This window comes from Gymnogyps californianus, unplaced genomic scaffold, assembly GCF_018139145.2.
Source record: "Gymnogyps californianus isolate 813 unplaced genomic scaffold, ASM1813914v2 HiC_scaffold_66, whole genome shotgun sequence".
NCBI classification, from domain to species: Eukaryota; Metazoa; Chordata; class Aves; order Accipitriformes; family Cathartidae; genus Gymnogyps; species Gymnogyps californianus.
In genome coordinates this window covers 37,321-63,916 of record NW_026114459.1, presented here as the reverse complement: position 1 = coordinate 63,916, position 26,596 = coordinate 37,321, and the positions used below count along the sequence as shown (strand labels likewise).

Here is a 26,596-nt window from a genome sequence, read left to right as displayed (position 1 = left end):
TTATTGCTCCAGAAGTCCTTTGGCTGCCTGGTAATTGTCCCATTGGAAAGAAATCTATGTGATCCTTTTCCAAACATGAAAACATACCCATTTGTAGAAGATTTTGGGGAAAGAAGACAACTCTTAGAAGCTGTTTTAAAAATGACCATTTAAAAAAGGCTTAAGAAACCATACAACCTCCTTAGCAAGTTCTTTATGAGGCACTACACCACTGACTGTAACAAAAGTAGTTTTTGCTTGTGAAAAATCATGCCCAGAAATGCTTGATAAAATAGCAAATTTAAGGAAGTGCAGCCTCTTTCTCCATGGGAAGCATCCATCACAAACACCACCTCTGGAAATGATTAGCAGTGTACAGAGGATCTTAAATCTATCAGCCTGCAACAGGTATTATGAGCTATGTTCAAAGGACTGGAAAATATCACCTCAATCCAAAACAAATTGTATGAGCTCTATTCTCAGTTCTCTGCCTTTTTGTAAAAATATAGTATCAGCAACATTTTCTAGACCAAAAATATAGAGACTTTCTAGAATATTCTGGATCTTGCCACAAAGGTTTTTCAAGATAGACCCATGATTACAATGAAATTTAGACAATCATTTGGTCTCCATAGAGACAGACCAAATCACAAAGATAACTTTTTCCCATAAAATGGATGAAGGCATCTATCCATACACAGTGGGATGAGAAAGCTTTATTGTTTTGCTTAAAAATTCTGCCTTGATGGCCACTCTCTTTCCCACCCCCTTTCTCAAAAATTTAACAAAGCTGGCATAGTCATGTCTTTGCTCTCTAAACTTTCCTGGCTAATAATTATTAACACCCATCTTAATTTTCCTTCTGCAAAATCCTTTTCTTCACCAGTGAAATTCAGAATGAGAACATAGGCACCTGGTTCTAATAAACAAAAAATGCCTTAATGTTATTAACCGCTGGTGTCATCTCAGCAATGACATCCAGCTAAAGGAGGCTTCTGCATGCATAACACTGATTCATCAGTTAGCGTCTGCTTCCTTAATATCATTTGTGCTACTCATAACCTGCCCAAAGTGCTCTGGTGGTCATTAATTCACAGCATACAGATTTTTGCAAAAATTATGAAAAGCCATGACAAAACCAAGAGTGATCTCTCATCCACTTGCTGTTCTTGTTGTCAAAGGTATCCCTTTGTTTTCCAGCTACTAGGGGTGGGATTCAGCCATCTAAAAATATAAGCATCTATTTTGCTATATTTTAGGCCTACTTCTTTCTCAGTTTAATAGAACAGACATTTCCAAAAAGGACATTTTTAGGGGGAATTTTTCTTTTAGAGAGGTATTTTAGCACAGAATAAATCACCTTCTGAAGATAGCTATTTCTGACCACCAGTTATAGAGCCATGGTAAACTACTAGCTTAGAGCAGATACCTAAATCTTAGCTGACTAAGACCTTAAGTTTCTGATTCCACTTCTATGTTACCTCTCCCTCCCCCATTTTCCAATATAAAACCTGGATCTCCACCTTGCCAAGCTTGTTAACTTAGCTCTTTTCACTTTGGTGGAACACCACTGATGTATATCAACTGACAATCTGTCCCTAAGTGTAACAATTACTTACAATTCCAGAATAGATAAAATGAGAAGTTGCTATTGTATACTTTTCTGAAGGCTTTCTTGTTTGAACTACTCAGGAGCAAACATCACCAGGTTTGGAAATTCTGTCCACAAGCTTATCAGATTTAGAAATCAGAGTGGAAATCTCATCAGGATAGGTTCATCACTCAATTTCATTATGTAGGAGAGAAGAAAATATCTTCTGGTGTAATAGTCAGAGCTCAACTTTCCTACAATGTAGATGCTGACTCAGTTGCAACAGTCACAGCATCTGATAAAACTGTTAGATCTTGAACTTAATATAATATTGTCAAACTCACCTGTTTCCTTGCTGTAAATCTTTCCTAAATCCTTACGTCATTTTAGGGAGTTTGGCTATATTTGTGTACAAGAGATGCAAATGATAGGGTAATTGCTAAGTTAGATTCACAAATGATTCAGTTCTGGATGAAGGACTGTCAATCAGTTAAATTAAGACCTTCAAGGACATGAACAGTTGTTAAACTTATTTCTTTCCTCCCTAGCTTATTCAAAGCCAGACTCCAAAATCCTTTCCAGAAACAGAAAAAAGAGCCTATTAATCTCCAAAATGCTAAAAGTCTGGCAGCCCTAGAGATATAATTTGGGTTACCAAGAGGATGGATCACAGTAATTCAGCATTGATTCTTTCAGGCTTGAAAGTGGTTTGCCATAGAGGAGGATTTGTTCTATTATTAAAAGTTATTACAAAAACTATGAAACAGTCAACCACATTTAAAACCCTTGTTCATACACCACTGACAAAATCCACAAGGCAGTCAGAAAAAAAATCCTATGTTACTTAGTTTTGGAGTTATATTTAATGAGACAAATCAATGGAAGATATACTAATGGACATTTTATGTGGGTGGCCCTACCCACTGTTTTAAATGACTAAGATAAAAGAAACTTCCAGCATTTAAAATTTATTCTACATAGGACATGTTTATAAACACATTAAACAAGATATCCTTGTGTCACTGGACTATACCTGTGGATTTAACTATATGCTTCCAAGATGAGTGCTACTCTTGAAAACTCAAGTTCTCACAAAAGACAGACACTCATTTTGGTCTGTTGAAAGTTATATTTGGGCAAATCATTAACACAGGCTCCCTTCTGCATAATCAGAAAGAAACCACTGTAGGAAGTGAATTCTCCTGCTCTGCAGAATGTTCCTATTTCCTAAGAACTTCTGTACATAAGGGAAAAAACAAATTTACCTTTGCACCCAGCAGAGTTTATCATCTGGAGTTGGGCTGTAAATTAGGCAAACTCACTGGGTACTCTTTATGTTCTCACTGTACTACATGGAAGTAAATCAGGTAAAAAAACAAAAGGGAAAAGAAAAAAGCCCCCAAACTTAAAAAGGTTTAGAAAAACATTGCCTGTTTCTACTATGCGAGGGCTGCCATGCTGTCCTCCTGTGTCATTGCTTTGTGTTTGAGACCCTTTGTGTGATAGCACACTGTGTGCTGGAAATTCTGCTTTGCACAGTGATTGCACTGAGACAAAAGATGTATTAGATGAACGTGTGTCCATCGTTGTCAACAGAGACAGACTCTAGCATCTTTCCAGAACATGTTCAAAATACAACAATCTCCTTATCCAAACCTAAACCAGTCTTCCTTGAAAACCTTCTCCCATTCTTATAAAGAAGGTGTCTATATTTACTTATTCTTTTATACGCAAAGAGAAGGAAAGTCATACAATTCTATTTCACTTCCTAGCTGGCAACACAAAATGGAAAATATCAAAGAATTAAGTCCCAAGGGCTGTGCTGTGGTCAGAGTGAACTCCATAGTTTATACGAAGGAAGAAGAAAAAAGAAACAAAGAACTCAAGAAAGAATGGTTATTGCAAGTCAGGTAGGAGATAGTATTGTTCCTATGTTTGCAGAGGGAAAACAGGGCTTTCTAAGTCAAGGTTACTCAACGTATTTTTCAGAGATGCCCCACAAGAATTTTTATTTCTATCCAAATACAGGTTGGGCTAATAATGTAAACTACTATTTTTCCCTCATTTTGTTTCCTTGCTTACATGTGTGAGAATGTTGGGTTTTTTTTAATCTGCGGTCATTTCACAGACCACGTCTGGCTGTCCTACAGGACACCATGGGCCTGAATATGAGTGGTTAAGAACCACTGCATTGGGGCCTAGGATTTCTAAAGGAATTTATAAGGGAATAGACTGTGATATATGAGGCTAAAAAGAAGTAAAGACATTTTATAATTTAGCAAAAGAAAGCTAGTATGTAATCTATCAGGAACTACAAGATAATTATACCAACTTTAGCTTCTTAGCAATTCTTTAAAAATGATAATCAAAGCATAAATATTACCATAAGATTTCCTGGAATCTACCCAGTTCCTGACCTTGCATCCTTGTGCTGGTTTTGGCTGGGATAGAGCTAATTTTGTTCACAGTAGCTAGTATGGGACTATGTTTTGGATTTGTGCTGAAAACAGTGTTGATAATACAGGGATGTTTTAGTTATTGCTGAGCAGTGCTTACACAGAGTCAAGGCCTTTTCTGCTTCTCACACCACCCCGCCAGCGAGTAGGCTGGGGGTGCACAAGAAGTTGGGAGGGGACACAGCTGGGACAGCTGACCCCAACTGACCAAAGGGATATTCCAGACCATATGACATCATGCTCAGCATATGAAGCTGGGGGAAGAAGAAGGAAGGGGGGGATGTTCAGAGTGATGGTGTTTGTCTTCCCAAGTAACCGTTACGTGTGATGGAGCCCTGCTTTCCTGGAGATGGCTGAACACCTGCCTGCCGATGGGAAGTGGTGAATGAATTCCTTGTTTTGCTTTGCTTGAGCGTGCGGCTTTTGCTTTCCCTATTAAACCATCTTTATCTCAACCCACGAGTTTTCTCACTTTTACTCTTTCAATTCTCTCCCCCATCCCACCAGGGGGGAGTGAGTGAGCGACTGTGTGGTGCTTAGTTTTCAGCTGGGGTTAAACCACAACAATCCTTCACCATGATGAAACAAGAAGACTACAGTCCTGCCATGCCTCACCTCCAACCTCTTATGGGATTACTTGTGTACTACTACATGACAGCTCTCAGAAAACCTTGTTACAAGGGACAGGCAGGTAAAATTCCTATTTCCCCAGATCCTGTTATTTTCAAAGTATTAAGGCACATTTGTACATGACAGAGGCCTGAGTATTAAAATGGCTGTGACTGAATTTTCTTCCACTTTTCTAGCTGGGAAATATAGATCCATAAAAAGCAGGGAAGCTTTTCCTGGAAGAAGGCAAAGAACTGATCTGTTTTACAGGTAAATAAACATTTATATAAGACCAGTCTTGCTGGGTCAGACCAAAAGTATATCTAGTCAGTATCCTCTGTGACAGGGTTGATGAGTAAATGCTTAGGGAAAATTGTAACAGCAAGGTAGACATATATGATAGTTCTTTTTAAATCTCCCTAACCTCCAACCACATGCAGCTCCGTGATTTCCTGAGCTGGATGTAGTTTCTATGTCTATAAGTATTCTCAATGAATATCTCTTCCACCAATTTGCCCAGACTTCTCTTTACTCATGTAAACTTCTAGCATGTGCAATGTCCTTTAGCAAGGACTTCTATTGCTTATCTACATGTATGTGTGTTGGGTTTGTGTGGCAGGGTTTTGGTAGCGGGGGAGGGGCTACAGGGGTGGCTCCTGTGAGAAGCTGCTAGAAGGTTCCCCGGCTCCAAGTCAGACCCTCCTCTGGCCAAGGCTGAGCCAATCAGCGATGGTGGTAGCACCTCTGTGATAACATATTTAAGAAGGGGAAAAGACTGCTGAAAAAAAAACCTGCAGCGGAGAGAGGAGTGGGATGTGAGAGAAACAACCATGCAGACACTGAGGTCAGTGAAGGAGGAGGAGGAGGGGCGCCGGAGCAGAGATTCCCCTGCAGGCCGTGGAGGACCCCATGCCAGAGCAGGTGGCTAGTCCCAAAGAAGGCCGTGACTCCATGGGAAAGCCCATACTGGAGCAGTTCGTGGAGGACTGCAGTCCATGGAAAGGACTCGCATTGGAGAAGCTCATGGAGGACTGACCCCCATGGGAGGGACCTCACGCTGGAGCAGAGGAAGAGTGTGAGGAGTCCTCCCCCCGAGGAGGAAGGAGCAGCAGAAACAGCATGGGATGAACTGACCGCAACCCCCATTCCCTGTCCCCCTGCGCTGCTCGGGGGGAGGAGGTAGAGGTATTGGGGCCAAAGCTGAGCCAGGGAAGATTGGAGGGGTGGGGGGAAGGTGTGTTTTTAAGATATGGTTCTATTTCTCATTATCCTACTCTGATTTGATTGGTAAAAAATTAAATTGATTTCCTTTTTTCCCCAAGTCGAGTCTGTTTTGCCTGTGACCATAACTGGTGAGTGATCCCTCCCTGTCCTGGTCTCGACTCACGAGCCTTTTCATTGTATTTTCTCCTCCCCATCCCACCGGGGGGAGAAGTGAGCGAGCGGCTGTGTGGTGCTTTGTTGCTGGCTGGGCCTAAATCACGACAGTATGGGACTGACAGAATGTATGAAGAGATTCCAGGTTTTCTTCTTTCTAGCCCTTTAAAATCACAAGCTCATTCCTCTCATATAGACCAGCCCTTATAATGGCTGGTTTACAACAGGACATTTCTGTAGGCAGTCTTAGCCTTTCAAATAAAGCAAGAAGTGCTCATGATTTTAGCCCTAAAGAGATACGGGTTTAATCCCCAGAGCTGATGTCCAATTAAGGGTGTTACATACAAATGTCATCTTCTATCATTGTTTCTTCCATTTAGCTTTTAAGACTTCTGTTCCTGTGCGATCATAATGGCATTTATTATCTTCATCATAGAGGCATTTCTCCTGGACTATCTGACTTTTCTGTAAGGTCTTTTTATCCTTCAGGCTGTTAATTAATCTCTAGCTTCAGGTCTGACATTCATTTTCACAGGACTCCTCATATATGCTTCAATCACATCAGTTTTTTCTCTCTTCCCCTCTAATTAGCACAATACTGGTTTTCTCAGCCTTTCCATTTCCCAGCCAAAGCAACTATAACCCCCCTTGCCATTATATGATCTTTTTAATGCCTTTCTGCCTTGATAGACTCTATACTCCCTGCAATGTGGCAGACAGACATGTTCACACTCAGCTGCTGTCTAGTGAGTTTCTTTGTCTGTGAGACTCATCATATCCAATGACCAAATTGATTTCCTGTTGATTGCCCTTGAGTCACGCTTCCGTTCTGACTCTTCCTACCTGCCACCAGCTCTATCTTATGGGATGCAGCCAGCTAATGACACTATTCTGTCCCCCTCATTTCGTTAAACTGCCTGAAGCAGAGTGCTGTGAATAAAACATTCTTAGCACCTGCATGGATGGACTTTCCAAAAGGAATTTAGCCTAAATAAGAACAGGAAGAAGGATGGTGGCTCACAGACATGAAGCAAGACAAATACTTGAGTCCTTGAGGTAGCGTAAGACCACTACCATATTCAAAATATCATACAAGCATTAATTTCCACTGTATGATTGGGGAGGAAGCAATTGGGAGCATTCAGAACAGTGCACGTGCCATTTGTCAGCCCAACTCCATGCATTTTCTAAGGCAATTTATGAATGCCTCTGTCTTTTATACAGCCCATCAGTGCATATCCTGTTCATTTGTTACAGGTTTCTTCTTACAGCACATTGATGTCATGTAAATAACAGGCCTGCCTACACATTTTCCCGTCCAAACTGTTTCTCAGTGGAGAATTGTGGAGTTTGGACAAAATTAAGTATATTTATTGAAAAAAAAATTACTTTGTCAAAAACCAAAGCACTATTCTTGCCTTTTTTTTCTAGAGTAAAAAAGCCACACTTTTAGCTTCCTTCTATCTCTTTTAGATCCTCTACTCACTACCATAGGGTTTTTCTGCACCTTTTTTCAGTTTGAGTTCCTTTTTCCATATGAAGTATCATCTCCAGTGCAGTAGATAATGGTATAGTCCTATTTCCTCTGGAAATACTTCACCAGGCACATGCAAGAGCCATATTAACTGTTTTTCATTGGATGATTGGTAGGAATCCTTTCTCTTCCTCGTATACCCAGATTGTGTCTTTCTTCAGTGGTTGCTAACTGAATAACTTCTAGTTTATAAAATAATTTCTTATTGTTGTTCCCAAAGTGCACAATTTGGTACTGTTAAATTAAATTCCATTTCTATTACACCACACTTGAAAGTCATTATTTTTTTCTGTATCATATATTGATCTTCTTCCATACTGGTAACACTTCCCAACTTCCCATCATTAACAAGTTTTATTAGCATATACCTACTGTGTATTAAGATTACTAACTATTTGAGCCCTAAAACCTTTCCACAATGCATTCCAAGTCTGATGTCCTCTCCTTTCAAGACAGCTTGTCATCAGTTCCTTACCCACCCTTCTTTTCGTTACTAAACTCCACCTTCTCCAGGAAATTTCCTTGATTCCTTTTGTTCACACAGTTAAAGAATCTTACATTTACATCCAGCCAACTGGGATGCTTCCACGCTTCACTCTCTGGCACTTCTAGTTCACAGCGCAGGTGAAGCCATCTCATGTGTGATCATATCCACTAAAATCTAGGAACCCTGATCTTATATCACAATTCTGTGGCACTAGTCATTGTACAGGGAAGACACAAACAGATTTCTCCAAAGAAATTACAGTAAGTAAATTGCACTTATTGCTGTTAAAAAGTCTCCTATGATGACTAGAATTTGAATATCTTTTGGAGAAGAGGTCAGAAATAAGCAGTCCCAGAAGATTTCAGGACTCTGCAGAAAATGAATCCTAATTATAGGTGAATACAGAATTATAAAATATTACATTTCCAGGCTTTTTTTAGCTCAGCTTATCCTAGAATGATTCATTAAGCTGAACAAATATAGGCCTTGCTAGCCAGTGTGACAGACCAAACCATCCTGAAAGGAAAACCAGAAACCCCTATGAGAGGTTACTTCATATTCCTTTCTGCAGAGTTGGCTTTATTTCCAAATAAAATAAACCAAAGTCAATAGTATCCAATCTATATGGGGCAAAAATGTCTACCAAATATCATTCTTGCTGTCAGAACAGAACAACTGATTTCCTGTGACAGACCTAAATTCCTTTCTCTTTTTTATAAATACACCTAAATAATAACCTGATGGACAGGAAAGTAAGAACTCTTTATACCTAGGTACCATCCTAATTTTAGAGTAAACAAGTTGGCTAAATTACACCATCGATAACTTTCATCTGAGTTGCTGACTGAATTCATTGAGGCAGAATTCTCTGTATTTCTCAAACTGCAATTAATGAATAAAGTCATAACAGTTAAAAACTGTGGAAAGAATTTGTTTATGGGCAGTGAGTAATAAAACAATCTGGGTTAAACCAGAAAATACCTAGATGATTACAGAACAACAATATATTTATTCAGAAAATATTGAAGATTAGCCTTCAACTACACTGAAAAGAAATAAAAGTAGAAAAAGCAGCTTCTCTACTAGAAAAAAATGCAACCAATATCCTAACTGATTTTTCCTAGCTGACCAGTGCAAGAAATAACAATGTAAATACAGAGCTAAATCCTCCAGGGATGCGGTTTTGCTTGATGTTATCATTTCACGTGTAAAAGCTGGGTGCATTGTCCATAATGTGTTAGCTACTACAAACATTATCCTGACATGACACAGCCCCGTATGGCTCTGGCTTATAAAGATATGCACTTAAGCTTACATCCAGAATATAATGCAAATTGGGTAGCATTAAATAAAAATGAGTTGCTTTTGTGTGACCCCCATCCTCCCTCAGTCACTTGAGCCCATCTCAACCCAGCATAATTTCAGAATGACTTCAAGCTGTTCTAACACAGCACAGGGAAACAGCTTGCACTGAGCAGCAGAAGGCAAAAGTGAGCTTTAAATACTGTTTCTACACTCCCCTTTTCATGGTATTTACATTATGGCTCCCATCCAAGGCTCTAGTCCTCTGATTTCAAAGCAACAACTGCACAGCAAGAGTGCAACACTGCTCTAATCTACAACACAAATCTTATTAAAATGCAGTGAAGAGCCTGTATGGGCTTGCTTTTTCTTTGTAGATTCACTGCAGCTGTACAGATGTCTTAAATGTGCCATTAAAATGGTTCACAGGACCTGGCAGCACAGTTGATTTCACTTTAAGGAATGCTGTCAACATTAATTTCATTTTAGAAATAGACTTATTCTTGCTTCTTAAAATGATACCTTAGTAAGTATAACTTACATCTCACAGTTTAAAGTATACTGACAGATTTCTCTGGATTTTATTGAGCCTGAACAATTAAAATAGCTTATTTGTTTTTCAACGTTAGCCCAAAGTTATTGTTCTTGCTTCAGTCCTCTATCACAGAAAAATCGTTCCATCCCCTTTTTCCTTCCCATCCTGAATCCTCACTTCAAGCAAAATCAAAGATCTTACTATTCAGGTACACATGTATTCATGAAAGACTTTTCTATCTTCCCTTTCCCTTTCTCATCACCAGTTTTTAAGGAGCCTATGTAGCATCTATATGATGCTTGCACACATGTAAGTGCTGGTTCATGACAGTTCTTACACTGGTATATGATTCCCTACTTGGGAAAAGCTGGTGACTTGCAGATCATCATGTGGAAGGCAAAGGCAGCTGAAAAAATGTTATACCAGACTGCCTGGTAACAGGTTAGGGGAAGCTGCAAATACTTTAGGTCTGGCAGGATGATGATTTGTTGGCCTAAACGATGGCAGGATGCATTTTCCCAGGAGTCCTATGAAGAAATCTGCCTAAGACACACTATAGTAAAGTATTCTAGAAAGTGTCTTAAACTAGCTCAGTTTCTCTTAAAGAATCCCCATGGAAATTTCCACTTAAACAGCAAGATGAGCCTTATTTAGAATTTTTATTATGTTAAATGCCACCTTCTCTTTCCAATTAATCTTTGCCTTTGAATACAGATGTATCATTTTACTGATAACAGGAGTCTTTGTCAGAGAATATTTAAAGTCCAGCTATGATATATATAGCACTAAGCTGGTCACAGGGACCTGATTTCTATGCTGCAAGCAAAGCTATACAGCAAAATTGTTGAAGTAGGCAATGGAGGGTTTTGTAAAGCACAGAACGTTGTAAAAGAGTAAAGTCTTTGACCTAATATTACAGAAGGCTTTCCCAAAACCATTGGAATATTGGGAAAAATAGTGGAATTTAATGCTAGTTGCAGTTGCAGGATTGACATTTACCTCAAGTTTCCTCTCCAAAATATCTGAGGCCAGGAGTTTGCAACCACTTTGGTGCATATGAGCATAAGAACAAGCCACAGGGCACTCTAGCCCAGTATCCTGACAGTGGCCAAAAGCAGTTGCCTAGGAAGGAGTATAGAGCAAGTATACATGATACTTTTCCAAGTATTCTCCTAACACTTGTGGCTCAGGAATTTTGACATAGATAACATTAAGCATATGACTAAAAAACAATTTTAAATCTAAAAGAATCAGTAGGATAACGCATGTTAAGAATGTGCAGAAGTGTTTGCAATGTCAGAATTTCAGATAATTTTAGGAAAAGCAAAGTGTACGCGTTAATTAGAAACCAGTCTAAGACTGCTGAACTCATTTCACATAGATCAACGAAACATCCATCAGACAGAAACAGCTATTGATCAATTCTGACCTGGATTTAAATCACAGGCCTGGGGCTGCAGGGCTCTGTACACGGTTACCATTCCCAGAACCATATAATTCCTTAGCAGCACAACTTTAATTGGAAAACAGAAAACCAGATAGTCCAACTGAAAGACAATCAGAAGTCCTAGTATGCATTTACCTAAGTAGACAGATTCACAGACTAGAAGTAGAAGCAGCAGGAGGGGAAGGAACTGAAAAGAAACATGAAAATAACCACATTGTTTATAGCTAAGCAGTAATAGTAACATTACGTCTTCTTGCAGTATTTAAGCAACCAAGGGGCTTTATATGCCTTGATGCTTTCCACATCCTATCAGCTTTCTCAGATGTAAAGATAAGAATGTGTCTTTCAATTCATCAGTAGAAACTGCTGTTGTGATAACAAAAACATTAAGGAAATTTTAAAATGACAGAAAAATAGCAGTTTCAGCAGTGAAAGCCAGGGTGCTAAAGTGATAGAACCATCCTTTTTTTGAGATGGGTTTAGAGCAAATGTTTGAAACCCTCAAGACATATGCTTTTTATAGCAATAAGATTGTAATGTCACATGGATATTTGAATAGCCAGTGGTACTTTTTAAATAAAAGCATATCACTTTTTAAAAAGTGCTATCACTGGCCAATGTGGCCAGTCTCACAAAGCAAACAGCATGTGCTCTTTGCACTGAAGTCCATCTGAATTGAGTATGCCTTTTACATTGCCAAGATCTTCTTTGGCACTGAAGACTGGGCCCTGGCTCTATACAAGAAATACATCAAGTAGTTTTAGAAGAAATGTATTGTTTATAAGGGATGCATCTATATTTTACACCCAGAATAGGTCCCAAGGTAGCATATCTTACACAAAGTTTTATAGAGTTCAGTTTTGTCTTTTCAAGTTGTCGTGGTTTAACCTCAGCCAGCAACTAAGCACCACACAGCCGTTTCCCCCTCCCCCCTCCCAGTGGGGTGGGGAGGAGGATAGGGAAAAAAAAGGTAAAACTCGTGGGTTGAGATAAGAACAGTTTAATAACTAAAGTAACATAAAATATAATACTAACTAAGAATAATAATAATATAATAATAATTGTAATGAAAAGGAATATAACAAAAAAAGAAAGAAATAACACCCAAGAAAAGACAAGTGATGCACAATGCAATTGCTCACCACCCGCTGACCGATGCCCAAGCAGCGATCTGCCCCTCCCGGCCAACTCCCCCCTGTTTATATACTGGGCATGACATTCTATGGTATGGAATACCCCTTTGGCTAGTTCAGGTCAGCTGCCCTGGCTATGCTCCCTCCCAGCTTCTTGCACACCTGCTTGCTGGCAGAGCACGGGAGACTGAAAAGTCCTTGGCTTAAGATAAGCTCTACTTAGCAACAACTAAAACCTCAGAGTGTTATCAACATCATTCTCACACTAAATCCAAAACACAGCACTGTACCAGCTACTAAGAAGAAAGTTAACTCTGTCCCAGCCGAAACCAAGACACAAGTAAAGGACTGCAGTGTCACATCTGTTACCACTTTTGCAATGTGATTTGCAAGGAAATAATACAAGGCATCACATTTAGTATCTGTAACTGTTTCTGAATTTTTACATCATTTATGGTGCCCTCTCTCATAAACTCTTGGTCCCATTCTCAGACTCTGGTGCTTTCTCTCACATCATTCCTCATTGTATGAGCAATTGCAGTCAAACTTCAAATAGCAGCACACATATTATCTTTTCAGTCTCTGCTTATATTTGCTTCTGCTCTGATGCCTTTAAACTTTAAACTATATAAACTATTTACATTATGTATACATTATACAGATTATATAAACTACTAGCATCTACTAAAGTTTAGAGAAAAGGCAAGCTGTCTTGTCTGCTTTTTAGGTAAGCAGTTTTCTTTTCCTGACAAATATCTACATTAGCCATCTCCCCTTCCCACCTGTTCATTCCCACTTGACTGGCTAAAAGTGAATTATTTGACCATTTTTTTCTTGGCTATTTACCTAAATGGAAATTACTAAAACAATGGAAACCTGAGCTGACTTGGATCCATGGGTGCAACTTTAATATAACCAAAAGAACAGGTACAAGAAACAGAATACAGAATAAACAGGGCAAAGTAAAGAGAGCACTAAGAATCCCTGAATTAAGGAAAAAATACAAAATCTGGAAGTAACTAAGGTTCCCAAGATATATATAAGGATGAAGAACTCCTGGCGGTTCCCTGACTGAGATCTGAACACAATAGTTCTGTCTGTACTATAATGGGCTTTCCCTTGGCTGTGCAGATCTTTAGCATCTGTTGTTGAAAACCCCAGGTGTATTGCGTAGAAAAGAGAGAAATAAACAAAGGAGATCAGCATTTCACCTTGTTTCAGCTAACAGGGGAGGTCCAGAAAGAGTTTGTGTTCTGGCCATCACAACCACATTCCTCATTAACCATCTTTGCCCAGGAATGGTTCCTTTGGAACCTTCTGACAGAACAGCATTTGTGAACACATTGCATTGCTTATCACCACAGACAGGTCAGCCTAACCCAAGGCTGGCTGGAGCTGCTGCCCTTTCAGGCTATGCCTATAACAGCAAATTAAGTTATTCCAGGGAGCATTTCTAGGCTATGGAATTTGTCTACACCATGAAACTGTCAGCATGTTTTCTGGCACGGTTTTGACCCAGGCTTGCTAGCACTCTGCCGAACAGTTCCTGGGCAAGGTTCAGGAGTTAGCACAGGCCAGAGACCACTACCAATACAAAGTCTAGATGTGGCCATCCTCTTTCAGAGACTAAAAGAGTTTAAACGTATGGACAAAAGCTATTCCATGCCAGCTGGACTCAGTGCCAAAGGACAATCTTGGTATGTTTAATTTACTAGTACAGATGGATCCAGAGAAATCCCAAATCCCTGCAGTTTTGAGCCTTCTATATTGCTGTCTTCAAAGCACTTGCTGCCTGGTATATTACTGGATACACATTTGATTTTCATGCTGAGATGAGGAAATTTAATTTTCAACATTAGATTTACTATTCTCATCTAAAAAGGCTGTGTATTCTAAGCAGCAGCCACACACTGTCACCAGCACCTGAGAAAGGAATCCTGAAATAAACTTTGATGGGGCTATCATACCAATTAAAAATACTCAGATGAGTCAGATGTGGCAAAATCAGACCCTGAAATTCCTGTGATGAAACATTTGCTACATTCACTATCCTCTATCTCCACATGCTACTCTTAACTCCTGTTTTGTTGCTTCAGCTTTCACTACCTTTCTTCTGAACCAGTGTATTTAGTGATTCTTGCATTCATGCTATAGTCACTGTTACAGGATACTTCTGGAATATTGCACTGCCTCCACACTTGCAAGTTACTGTAGGATTCCCCTTAAAGACTCCAATATCAAGGCAATTTTCATTCATACTGGTACTCCCACAGACCCCTCTGACACACACACACAAAATTATTCTCATTTTAACTGAACCTCTTTTTACTGCTAGAGCACTGTTAGGGAGCTTATAGAGCAAAAAAACAGGTGCCTAATGTTTATTGATATTTTTTAAACAACTACTACTATATTTTTAATTATTGAATGATGAAATTGGATTTCCTCATTCAGCTTATAAAACCTAGTCCACACTTGGTCCCTAAGCCCTATGACAATTTATAGAAAACAGTTGATGTGAAGACAGCAACATTTTGTGTATCATCAAATGAAATTGTCACACACAGTTCTAGGAAGGGTATGCTGACACAAGCAGCTCTCACACCATCTTCTCTAGGAGGATATCTTTTATTTGTGTGTGATCATTGTATCTAGTTCATGAAGTCTATGGCTAGTCCCAGGGAAAAGCCATCTAAGCAGCAAAAGGCAGTGCAGTGTTCTTATCTGATATTTGTATCAAAGTGCTGTAATCAGATAGAAACTATGCAAATATTGCTGTATAGAACATTTATAGTTAGAACATTTTTGTATAATAAACAGATCAGAGAGGGAAAACTTGATGCTTGATTCCTCAAACAAAATTTGTACTGAAATCAGTTAGAAATCACTGAGAGTTCTGATCAAGTAAATTTTAAACAGGAGTTAAAGATGTGGCATGGATACACTGTCAGTTAAACAAATATGTTGACCTATCTTTGTAAATCTTCTATTTTCTAGAAATCAATATCTGCACTTCCCCCCCCCCCCCGGTTTTTTCCTATTCTAATGATTTGACAAATGTTAACTAACAAATTCTACTGTCCAAGTTTGCCCATATTTTCTCTATAAGCTCTTGCATTGTTATTTCTATTAAATAATCGACAGTGTTTACAAAAGTAATGCAAACCTTTATGGCATCACAGCTGCAGGGTATGCTGAACGTAGTGCTTTATACAGTGAATACAGTGATAGATTTATAACATTAAACTTAATTTTCTTTTCTGATTTGCACCTCTGAGCTTTTAATCATTTTCTTTAGAGTATATTTTTGTCAGCATTGGTATTGACAAGCCATGTATTTTTTTTATTTGACATAATTTGAAATCTAGAAGTTTGAAACCAAAATAATCTTATAGCCTTCCAGTCCCATCTCTTTAATATTACTGGCTCAAACCAAATGGAGGAAAAATGTATTGCTGTTTATTATTTGACACTGTAAAACATCCTAAAGCCCTCTCATGGACTTTTATCCTATGCACCTATGTCCTCCATACAGACAAAATTCCTTTCCAAAATTTCTTATAGTTTCTGTTGAGAAATCAATACCTTTTTGGGTAAAATGCCTTTTTTATGGATTTCTCTCTTTTAAAAGGTAAAAAAACCTGTTATTATGCTGTCTTTGCAATGTCCATACCAGGGTTGTCACATTTATAACTTGCTGTGAAACAAAATTTCAGGGCCAACTGGTGGTCCTATGACAAGGTAATGTGCTATCACTAATGAATATAGCACTTGAACTCTGAACGTCTCTCAATTCCAGTAAGAAATATTGTGGAAAGAAGGTGTTTGGCTCAGAAGGAAAAAAAGCAAACCTTACAGTGCTCCCAGCAGGCTCTTTCTGACTATATGAAAAAGCAATAACAATAAAAGTACTAGAGAGCGCCACATCCTCCCTGACTTGAACAATAAAAGACAATTCAATTCAGGTCCTCTGAATCCAAGAATAAGGCACCATTGCCTCAAAGCAAGAAAAAACCTCAAACAAACAAAAGACCTGCAGGGCATCCCAGTATGTAAGACAGCACCTACTTCAACCTGTTAACCCTTGCTAGTTTATCTGTAATAATCATACAGTGAATTTTATTAAGAAATAATGACTCTGCTTCCTCGAGTGCCCATGCTGACTTTCAAACAAACTGACACACTTCACTGGTAAGCATATAAGAATCTTATTCTGAGGAAATCAGTGCTCCAAGCTCCAACATGCTTCAAGTTGAACACAAAGTATCATGCTGAAATGGCTATTAAACACGAAGTTTAAATGTCTACCCCAAAAAAACATGTACAAAATTGTAACTGGAAACATGTTGGATCAACTGTCTCTCTAGCTAGGGAATTTTAGTGACTTTAACAGCATTACTATTTACACATTTATGCATTTTACTGCCAGGCAAGGACAGTAGAACAGTGGCATTCCATGTATTTCTTCACTGCAGTACATGGAAAAGTAATTCAGTTCTGATCTCATCATTCAGAACACATTTTAAAGTTGCACTTCATTTCCAGTTTCTTCTGACTATTCAAACCTGTGAGATTTTTCAGAATGTTTTATTTCATATATGCTGAATATCATTTATCACATGATGTCACCAAATACTTTGCCAGTGATTTTGAAGGAAGTGTTATAAGCTCATGCATGTTTCTACTCAGAATTAACATCAAATCACACTCCCTCTGATATGTTCAGGTTTATATTTTATGTAATATAAATGGTCTTTCGTAAATGTAGTTTGAAATAGAAATGGATATTGCAGGAGTGCTATTCATTTTAGAAAGACATTTGAATAATCAAAGAAAAGTAATAAAGTATAATATAGACAGGTGTTATATACAGATACTGCATATTAAGAAAAATAGAGCTGTTGATATAGCTTACAAGATGGGGTAACAGTGCTCTATTTCAGATTTTGTGCACTAGAATAGCTTTCTGAGATACTTAACTGATTTTATTTAAGGTCCCAGGGGTGCAACAGTCAACAGATTTACTCTAGCAAGCATAACTGCAACACAATGCTCCAATGCAGAATACTCCATCTAAAAAGTGCAAACAGCAATAGTGAGCTATTGCAATTTGAGTTCATTTGGCAATGACAAGGCTTTTTAAGAACTGGCATTAAAATTTTAATGGGAAAACTATAATGTGAAAACAATTTTATTGCTCCATTATAAAAAAATAAGGTAATGTCAATGTGAATTACCATGTGATCTCCAACATTAAAAAGTACTACAATGAAACTAGCATGTTATTGCAGTGAAAGCACACATATGACACATAGTTACATAGTATGTAGCACTGTTATACTCATGATAATAGTAAGAAACTAAGCTTAAAAATGTAGAGAATTTGAGAGGCAAAGAGTCTGTGTTCCAGTTCCTAGAGGGCACAGAACAACAAATGATTTGAGATATCAAGGACTGCAGCCTACCTAAAAAGACATGAATGAGATATAGCCTAGGAAACTCCGGGAAATTCACCTTTGTGCCATATTAAAAACATATTCACTTTATCTGCTGTTCAAAACATGTTAGATGACCTGGTTGTATTTGATCCAAGGTTTCCCAAGTTTTAATGGCTGCCCATCATTAAATACATTTTTAAATGACTTGTATTCATGCACAAAAAAAAAAGAAAATTTTTGTTAATAAGGCTGTTGTTACAAATATCTCACAAAGGAAACATTGCTCAAAATCTTCAAGCACCCAAGGAAGATGGCAAAGACCTGAAGCTTTAATTCCAGATCCTACGTTGTTAAATGTTCTGCTATCCTCCCCTCCTTTAAGTGAGTATCACCCTATCACCCAAGAATTAGGAGATGTGAGCATCAGCAGCTCCTGCATAAATAAGTTTTGGCTATCCTTTCTTTCTGAGGAAAGTTTGCAGAAAAGAACACCTATTCCCTGGCATCACACTTTCCTATATTTGGCATCTTTCTACCATCTCTGAGGTTTAGGCAAGGAATGAGGGTTTTTGTACACTTGGGCAACACAGCTGTTGCTACACTTTCTCTTTCCGCACATTTGCTTCCTCAGCAGAAGGAAGAGGTTTCAGGTGATCAGGATGACACAGATAACTGACAGAGCAAAACATTATGCCTTCTGTTATGCATCCACTATCATAGTTCCTACATGAATTTATATTTTTTGTGGGAAGAAACCAGATCCTAACTGGTATTTCAAGATACTCTTTAATAACATGTATCACTTTCAATAGACTATATATTGCACAGTTGTTTATACCTTGCTGCACAGATACCAATATTTGTCAACCTGTGTTATTTCTTAATGGAATTTAATTCAGAATATATACTCTGCTGTACTTCAATACCTTAAAAATACTGTCTACACTCTATTATTCAAGACAGAAAAATGATGCAGGAAAGAATTAATTGCTTTTTCATTACTATGCCATATGTGTGTAAATATATATAAAGGTTATGACATTCAATGCAAACCTACAGTAGCTTAAATGCTATCTATCAAACTGCTACAGCTTGCTAAGTTCATAGAATTATTATTTTTGGCTTACCCAAATCTGTAGCTTAATTCTTTTTTCATTTTTGAAAACCGTTTTTACTTTGAAATCGATCCCAACTGTGCTTACAAATGCGGACGTAAAGGAATCATCAGCGTATCGAAACAAAAAGGAGGTTTTCCCAACACTGCTGTTGCCGATAATGAGCAGTTTGAACATGTAATCAAAGTTCTGGTCAGATGTATCTTTCTGGCCATATCTGGAATCTTGAGCAGATGCCATCTGTAATTTAAAATAAAAAGAAATAGTTTATTGTCTCTTGTTTCACATAAAACTGGAAACATTTAGATTTTATTGGAATTTTTGATAACAGATATGAATGAACTCAAGAAGTTCACAGAGGCTTAAGTCTTTTTTACAATTCTTGTATCCATGGTAATAGTTCCAGTTGCAAAAGAGGATGTATCAAAGGTAAACATCAATGGTGACTGGTACCAAAAAAAAAAAAAAATCTAAAAATCCAGGACAGTTCTTGAGTATATCATTAAAAAAGATCTACTTTCAGAAAATGTGATGAATGAAATAGATGGTGGAAATATAGACAAAGATACTTCACATGTACAAGAAGGAAATAAGAGATGAATGCTGGGTTATGATATAGGAGGTATATTTCCAAGCAAAAGCTTAATCTGTTTTACATCTGATAGAATTCTTGAACCACTTATTTTACTGTAAATATGCTACAGTCTTTTGTAATGCCTATAACCTTATTCAAAGCATTTTGCCATTACCAGCTTTCAGTTATCATACCATTAAATAGTGAGTTGGGTATATACCTCTGAAATAAGGTCTTGATTTTTTCTAGTTCTCGTCTCTTCTATAGTTTTGGAATTTTCAATGTTAATGCAACATCATCATAAGTGACAGTTGCCAATGTTTTCAAATTTGAGTCCTTAAAATACAGCTTCTAATCTATATAAAACACCTGAATAAGCACAGATTACTGAATACTGCTAAATAGCAAGCTTATTTTGCTCTAGAGTACAAAGATCATGGGTTCCATTTATAAAAAGTACACTTTTAGCTTTCAGGAGGGTTGCAGAGATTAACTTGAAAACCTGACCAAAATTCTTCCTGGGAAGCTCAAAAAGCAGATGGCAAAAATAAAGAACTTAGAACTAGGTAGTGTTTCACCTCATATGCTTTTTAAGAAAAATAAGTATTTTGGGAGCCTGGCAGGATTTTAAATTCTTGGAGTTTGGCAATACTAAGGGCAACACATTTGCACACTGATTTCAGATAAAAAAACAAACAGTATATCCTAACATAAAGATTTATGGAAAAGCAGCCCACGTCAAAGCTTTCTAAGTTAAACATCTCAGAGTGCATTTGGGCAGTCAGAGAGGACAGCTGGAACTAGGACCTTGCAGAAGGGCGAGGGCTGTACACTAACCCACCTTCTCAGCAGAATTTCAATTACTGCATAAATTTTCTGAGCTAATTCTGCTGTCTCATAGTACAAATAACAGTATGCCAGCTTCTTTGGGCTACTGAAAAGGCGTATAGAAGTGGGAACAAAAAGTCCTGAAGGAGACAACAGAAGTAGCAAGCCTTTGAGAGAAAATTCAGTGTAAAAGATTTATATTTCATAAATAATGCAGTAGGGAGTGTTTGATTTCAGAATTACCCTTTTATTTAGCAGTGACTAAAGTTCTTGATTAAATGTAGTCTTGGGTACCTACGTGTTTGTATCCTGAGTTTTTGCATTGGCCTTAATATTTATTCACTTCTTTCACAGGCATGCAACAAAGAAGCTTTAGAACAAAACCCTACAAATTACCAAGCATATACATCACTAATCTTTCATCTTTCTGATTTCTACAGCAAAAGACAAACAAATCCTGTCCACCTTCACTACTCTCCCTTATTGTAAAACTATTTGGGAATATTTTGCTTGGAACGTGAGAAAAAGAAAATCAAATGCTGTTTATACTAGTCTAATCACAACTGGCTATAAAGTAGTAAAGAAGAGAATGCTGATGTTGTGTACAATTTGCAACAACAAGTCCAGCAGACAAAAGACTGTGCAGTGGCTGGGGATGCCAGTGTGTAGCCTGTGTGCTTTCTCCAGCAGCCTGTTCTGCTGCCCTTCTGGCTAATCTCTAATGCAGCAGCTGAAACCAGTAGTTACCACTTCTAGCAAGAAGAAGAAAAATCATTTTCTTTCTTGATTTTATCTCCTAGGAAGCCTTCCATGTAGCTTCTTCAACTCACTTAAGGTTTACAAAAAAGGGTTTTAGCTTTCATTTCATTTGCTGGCCTCAGTCCTATGTGCCTTTTACAATTCATCCCTACGTACTTTAATGCCTAACACTTCAGAAACAGTATGATTCAGTGAGCAGAGGAATCAGGAGACCTGGATTCTAATAATAGTCTTGCTAAATCTTGTACATTATGTAGCCTTCCTGAGTAAGAACCTGTTTCCTGTGGATGGTTTTAAATATAGACTTTCCCCACAAAGAAATTTCAGTGCTCCTCTAAATTAATGTGTTTATGTGCATTACCCATGCAATAGTTTCCTTAAAAGTTCTTAAAAACTAATAAAAAATTAAAAAACACCACCTTCACTGTGTCTTGAACTTATGGATTCATTACTTGCAGTACCATAGGCAGAATTATGGGCAAGTTGAACACAGAATTGCAGCCATCTTTTATTTCAGGGGTAGGAGCATGTCTGCCTATTACAGGATGCAGAAGGCATAGGAAAGGCATGGGAAAGGACTAATTTCTCCACCTCCCACCTGGGGAATCATGAGATGATTAGTGAGGTATTGATAATAATTCAAACTGTTTGGAGAGACTAACTTTAGCCTAGAGAGCCAGTATCCCTAGACTATCGATAGTGATCCTTTCTCATGTCCAAAACCTAAATGAGTTTTAGAAAAGTACTAATGCCTGTATTAGTCTGAAGAAAAATCAAACTCAGTACTGGTGCTAACACTTTGCCATTACTTCCCAAACTCACTCATTCTGTAGTAAGCACAGAGACAGATTCTTCAGAGTACAATTCACATCACCTATATCAGGCTCCCACTCTAAATGATACTCTAGAGTCTCTATTTTTCTGTTGACTGTAAGGGAAACCTAGATGCTTGGTCCTCTTGGGCTTTGTGAATACACCTACAGTGCTTCTCTTTCTTAAATGCAAGCTGCTGATTTCAAGTAAGTATGGGATGCACTGTAGCCCACTTCCCAGTGTATTAATATGTCAGTTCACTCCTAACAGGACTTGTCTCTACTATGGAGGCATTTGGCAAAGAAATATGAAGAAGCTAGTGCTGACGTTATGTTCCTCCTTTGGAAATGATGCTGGAAATAATCACCAGGAATGCCATGTTCAGGCCTGTTAATTAAATATTACATACATGGATGGGAACCAAATAAACATGCCAACCGTGCTAATGTTATGATATTCTGTTTCCAAGAAAGCAAAAACCTTACCTTTATTTTGACAAAGTTCTCTTCTCAAATGATTAAATGGATATATTAAACATGCCTCACTTTCAGCAAAACACACTTAGTGTGGTGTCAGTAGTCCTCTTTCTGTCACTACCCCTTTTTGGAAGTGTACTGTGGAAGCTCATTCCTTTGCTGGTTAGATACTTTCTAATCTCCAGCTCAAAGACACTCAGGACTAGTTTATACTCACTTCTTAATGTCCAGTGTCTGCTCCAGTATACACTTAGGACTACTGACGCCAAATGCAGCTTGATCAATTTACAAAAAGGTGTATATAACTTGCTCTGTGGACTCAGTGGCTTGGCAGGCTCTTCCACTCCAGTGTTTCTAATTTGAACCAAGACTGACATATCTAATAATTTTGCTGAGTGATAGGAGATGAATTGCCATGCTAATTCCTGTGTCTAATAGCTTTGATTTGGCTTTTTTCATCATAATTTTAGAATAACCTCTTAAATATCTGGAAGCAGCTTTTTTGCTTGCTTTTGCCCTTCTCCATTGTGTTTGGATGTGTCTGTTATAAACCTATTTTGTCTGGGCATAACCATTGCCAGTGACAACAGGATATGGAAAGCTAAGAAGAAAATGTTCTCATTTATTTCCTTGCCAAAGCATCAGAAATGTTCATAGTGTATTTACAGATTATTTCCCATTTCCTACTTTTCCCTCACCTCTCTGGCCTCAGTCACCTTTGAAATGATCTGATGCCCTGGCAAATGAAAGAGAGGGTCTGTAGACATCTGGCATTTTCTACAAACTGTCACCATTAATGCCCATATGCTCTGATAAACACAAAGAACAGGTTATCCACACTAAATTCTGCCTTTTTTATTTTGGCAAAGTGCGGGAATGTGGAAAATTTGCATGCTACAATCGGATAAAGAGTGAAACTTGAAGCAAGTTAATCAGTGTGTGAATCACTGAGAATTTCCCATTGAATCTTCACTTTTCAAAGTACCACCAAAGCCTTAGGGGAAACTACTGAAAGATACACAGATATTTCAACTAATTCAGACCAATTCTTAAAAGAACATGCAGAAACCATACACTTGTATGTTTCACAGGAAAAAAAAAAAAGAGTTCATTGCTTTTGACTTCTAAACCAAAGCCCTCTCCATGGCCATGAGCACTACTAAGATTTATATCTGTTCTTTGAAAAAATGGCTAGAAAAATGAAAAGTAGTCACAAACTCTGACTCAGATCCAATTATATCCAGCAGATGACAATAGCAAACTTTTACACTAGGTACCTCCCTCTCTGGAAGGACTGTTTGGGCTGCCTTTCTGGTAATTTTGGCCCTTCTTGTCTACAGAGAAATGGCATAAGCTTGAGATTGAAACAAAGAATTCATAAATATAGAATGACAGTGCCACTGCACAGGCCCTTTTTCTCATCCTGCTAAAATATTTTAACTTCTTGGTTTTCTTTTTAATTATTGCTTGATGGGAATAGAAAAAAAAAGTGCTTACGCTCTCCTTTAACTTGTTTTTATCATGATCAAAAGACATACACTTGATCACTCTTTCTGTTGCTCTACAATTCAGAGATGGTAGCTCTGTAACAGGCTGTTCCATAAAGCTGTTGTGTGCAAAGAAACTACATTTGTTTAATGTAGTATGAAATCAGATAGCTAAAAGAGATAAATCAAGCAATTAGTTCAGCCACTCTAAACCACATTTGAACAAGGACCAACCATACTAGCCTAATGTTGGAAAAAGAAAAGACACTTAAGAAGAACCCACAATAGAATATTGTTTTACTTCAATCTTTAATAAGAATAATATTTGAGTATGCTGGGAATGGTGTAAGTAGAAGAAAGAAAGAAAACATACAGAAACTACAAGTGGGAATCAAACTTCATCTGCCAGACTGCATTTTCACATCTTGGAAAAATCCAGATGCTTGTGATTATAATTTTGGATGAGATATGCTTAAAAATAGACATTGTTTGACCATCTCACCAACCTTGAAAAAGTAGAATTTATAGGGGTTTTTATAGCTCCTTGCTGTCTCTTTTTATCCTAAGGCTCTGATTTCTGATGACTTTTATTCAATTATGTTTAACAATAATTCCATTTGTACTGACAATCATATAAAAAACCCAAGAAGCTGTTCTCTGATATGTGTCAAGTACATAATTTTTATATCTGGACTTTCCTTTCTTTAGATTTTATTTTAATGTTGTACCACCATTTTGTTTCCACAACTATTTAACAACATCACTGAATTCAACACCTGTCAAATGTCAAATACAATAGTGACCAATCTGTATTTGTCATCCTTTACTAGCAAAATTTGCTCTCCAAAGCCAATACATACTAAACATGACTTCAGTATCTCAATAAGCATGTGTAAATAAATGGCAAATACCACATAAACATTCCCAATACATGCATGTAGCATGCAGAACTAGGCATCTTAAACAGCATCCTAATTATTGCTGTTCTCCAATCAGAAAACTGAAAGACATTCTTACTGAAGAAGGGCTTATTTCTAGAGCACCTCTTTAGTTGAAAGGTTTCAGCATGTGACATCCAAGCAATTGCTCTGCAAAAGATTTATGAGATTATCAGTCTCTGTCCAAAGTCAAACAAACTCAACTCCATATCAACCTAACTTAAGATTTCAGATTTCTTTTCGAACATGCATATTGAAGAGGATGCGGATCTTCCTTTCAAGCTGAAATTCTATTCCTGACAGAGTAGATATCTAGCATGAAAAATATTAGCTAACAGAGCTGCAGTTCATAACTTAAATCACAGCAGACTGCAAAAGTGCTCTTTGCATTGTATAAAATAAGCAGGATTGATTGTTACCAATCCACTGGTAACATGACTGTTCTTCTATTAAAAAACAATCATGTGTTCAAGTGTATAGTCTGGGGCCCCCAGAGCTCCTGCATGAGAATATAAAATAGGTCCTAATAAATAACTGAAGTACAGTATGCCAGCATAAACTGTTTTGAAACAACTACTTAGAAACTGCTAAAAACTGTGCATAATGTAACTTGTATCTGTATATCATCTGTTCCTCCAGTGCTAAGGGGCATTATATTTTTTCATATATAAAAACTGCTGAAAAGGGGCCACCTCTTTGCTACCCCCAATTCCAGCAATGAGCCATCTTTCCCTGGTGCAGATGGATAACTGCTCCTTGAATAAACAGGTGGAGATATCGTGCCAACTTCCTGTGCATCCAGGTAGGACCTCGTTACATCTCATTACCTAACAACTTACATCCTTTCACTCCCAGGGGAGCTGCGACCAACGCTCAAAGGGCAGTATCTGTAAAAGACTGTTCGGTTCGCCCGTATGAGACCCGAAACCCACCCGCGGCCATCGCGGCGGGGTGGCGGCCACCGCAGGGCCGTGCCGCCCAGCCTCCTGCTCAGGCTGCCCCCCCGGCCCGGGGAGCCGCGCTGCGCGGGGAACGGGGTGGCCCCACCGCACCCCCGCCCCGCGACGGGCTGCGGTCGCCCCCCGCCGGCGAGACCGCCCGCCGGGGGCCCCTCTCACAGGGACGCGACCCCCACCCCCCCCGGCCCCCTCACACACACCGCGGAGCCGCCTCACGCACCCTCCCGGGCCCCCTCACACACACCGCGGAGCCGCCTCACGCACCCTCCGGGCCCCCTCACGCAAGGGGCGTCCTCACCCCCTCCCCCCTCACACTCCCCGGCCACCAGCGGGAGAGCCCGGCCCGGCGGCCCCGCCATGCCGCTGCAGGGCGGAGGGGCTCCTGCCCCGTCCCGCAGGCGCCGGGGCGCCCAGCTCTCGGCTGCGCTGCGCCCGCCGCCCCCCTCGCCGCTCGCTCGGCTCCGGCCCGGGGACCGACCTGCATGGGCGCTTCGTGCCTCATCGCCGGGCGCGGCCCGCCGCTCGCTCGCGCACGCCAACCGCCGCCGCCCGCCGCCAACCCGGGCTCTGTTGACAAATTCGCGTCGCGATCAGCACCGGAGCTGTCCTCGCTCCTCCCCCGGCACCGCCCCTCCCTCCCGCGCGCCCTCAGGAGCTGTAGTCCCCGCTGCCCTGCTCCCGCCGCCGCCAGGGCGGGAAAGAAAGACTACAACTCCCGGGATGCTCTGCGTCCGGCGGACCGCCGCCGCTGCCCCTGCG

General features: G+C 39.1%; 1 protein-coding gene across 2 annotated transcripts in view; it reads right to left on the bottom strand.

Moving 5' to 3' along the window:
• The window catches only part of LOC127029051 (ras-related protein Rab-3C-like), a 187,423-nt gene extending 161,084 nt beyond the window's left edge, over positions 1–26,339 (bottom strand). The window contains exons 1-2 of one of the 2 annotated variants that reach the window (XM_050914713.1): positions 26,277–26,339; positions 19,016–19,243 (exon numbers count right to left, since the gene is read on the bottom strand). In XM_050914713.1, the coding sequence (XP_050770670.1) occupies positions 19,016–19,243; positions 26,277–26,339 (291 nt within the window). The remainder of the gene's footprint in view (positions 1–19,015; positions 19,244–26,276) is intronic. The other variant, XM_050914714.1, reaches the window with a different exon arrangement.
• Between the last annotated feature and the right edge of the window lie 257 nt (positions 26,340–26,596).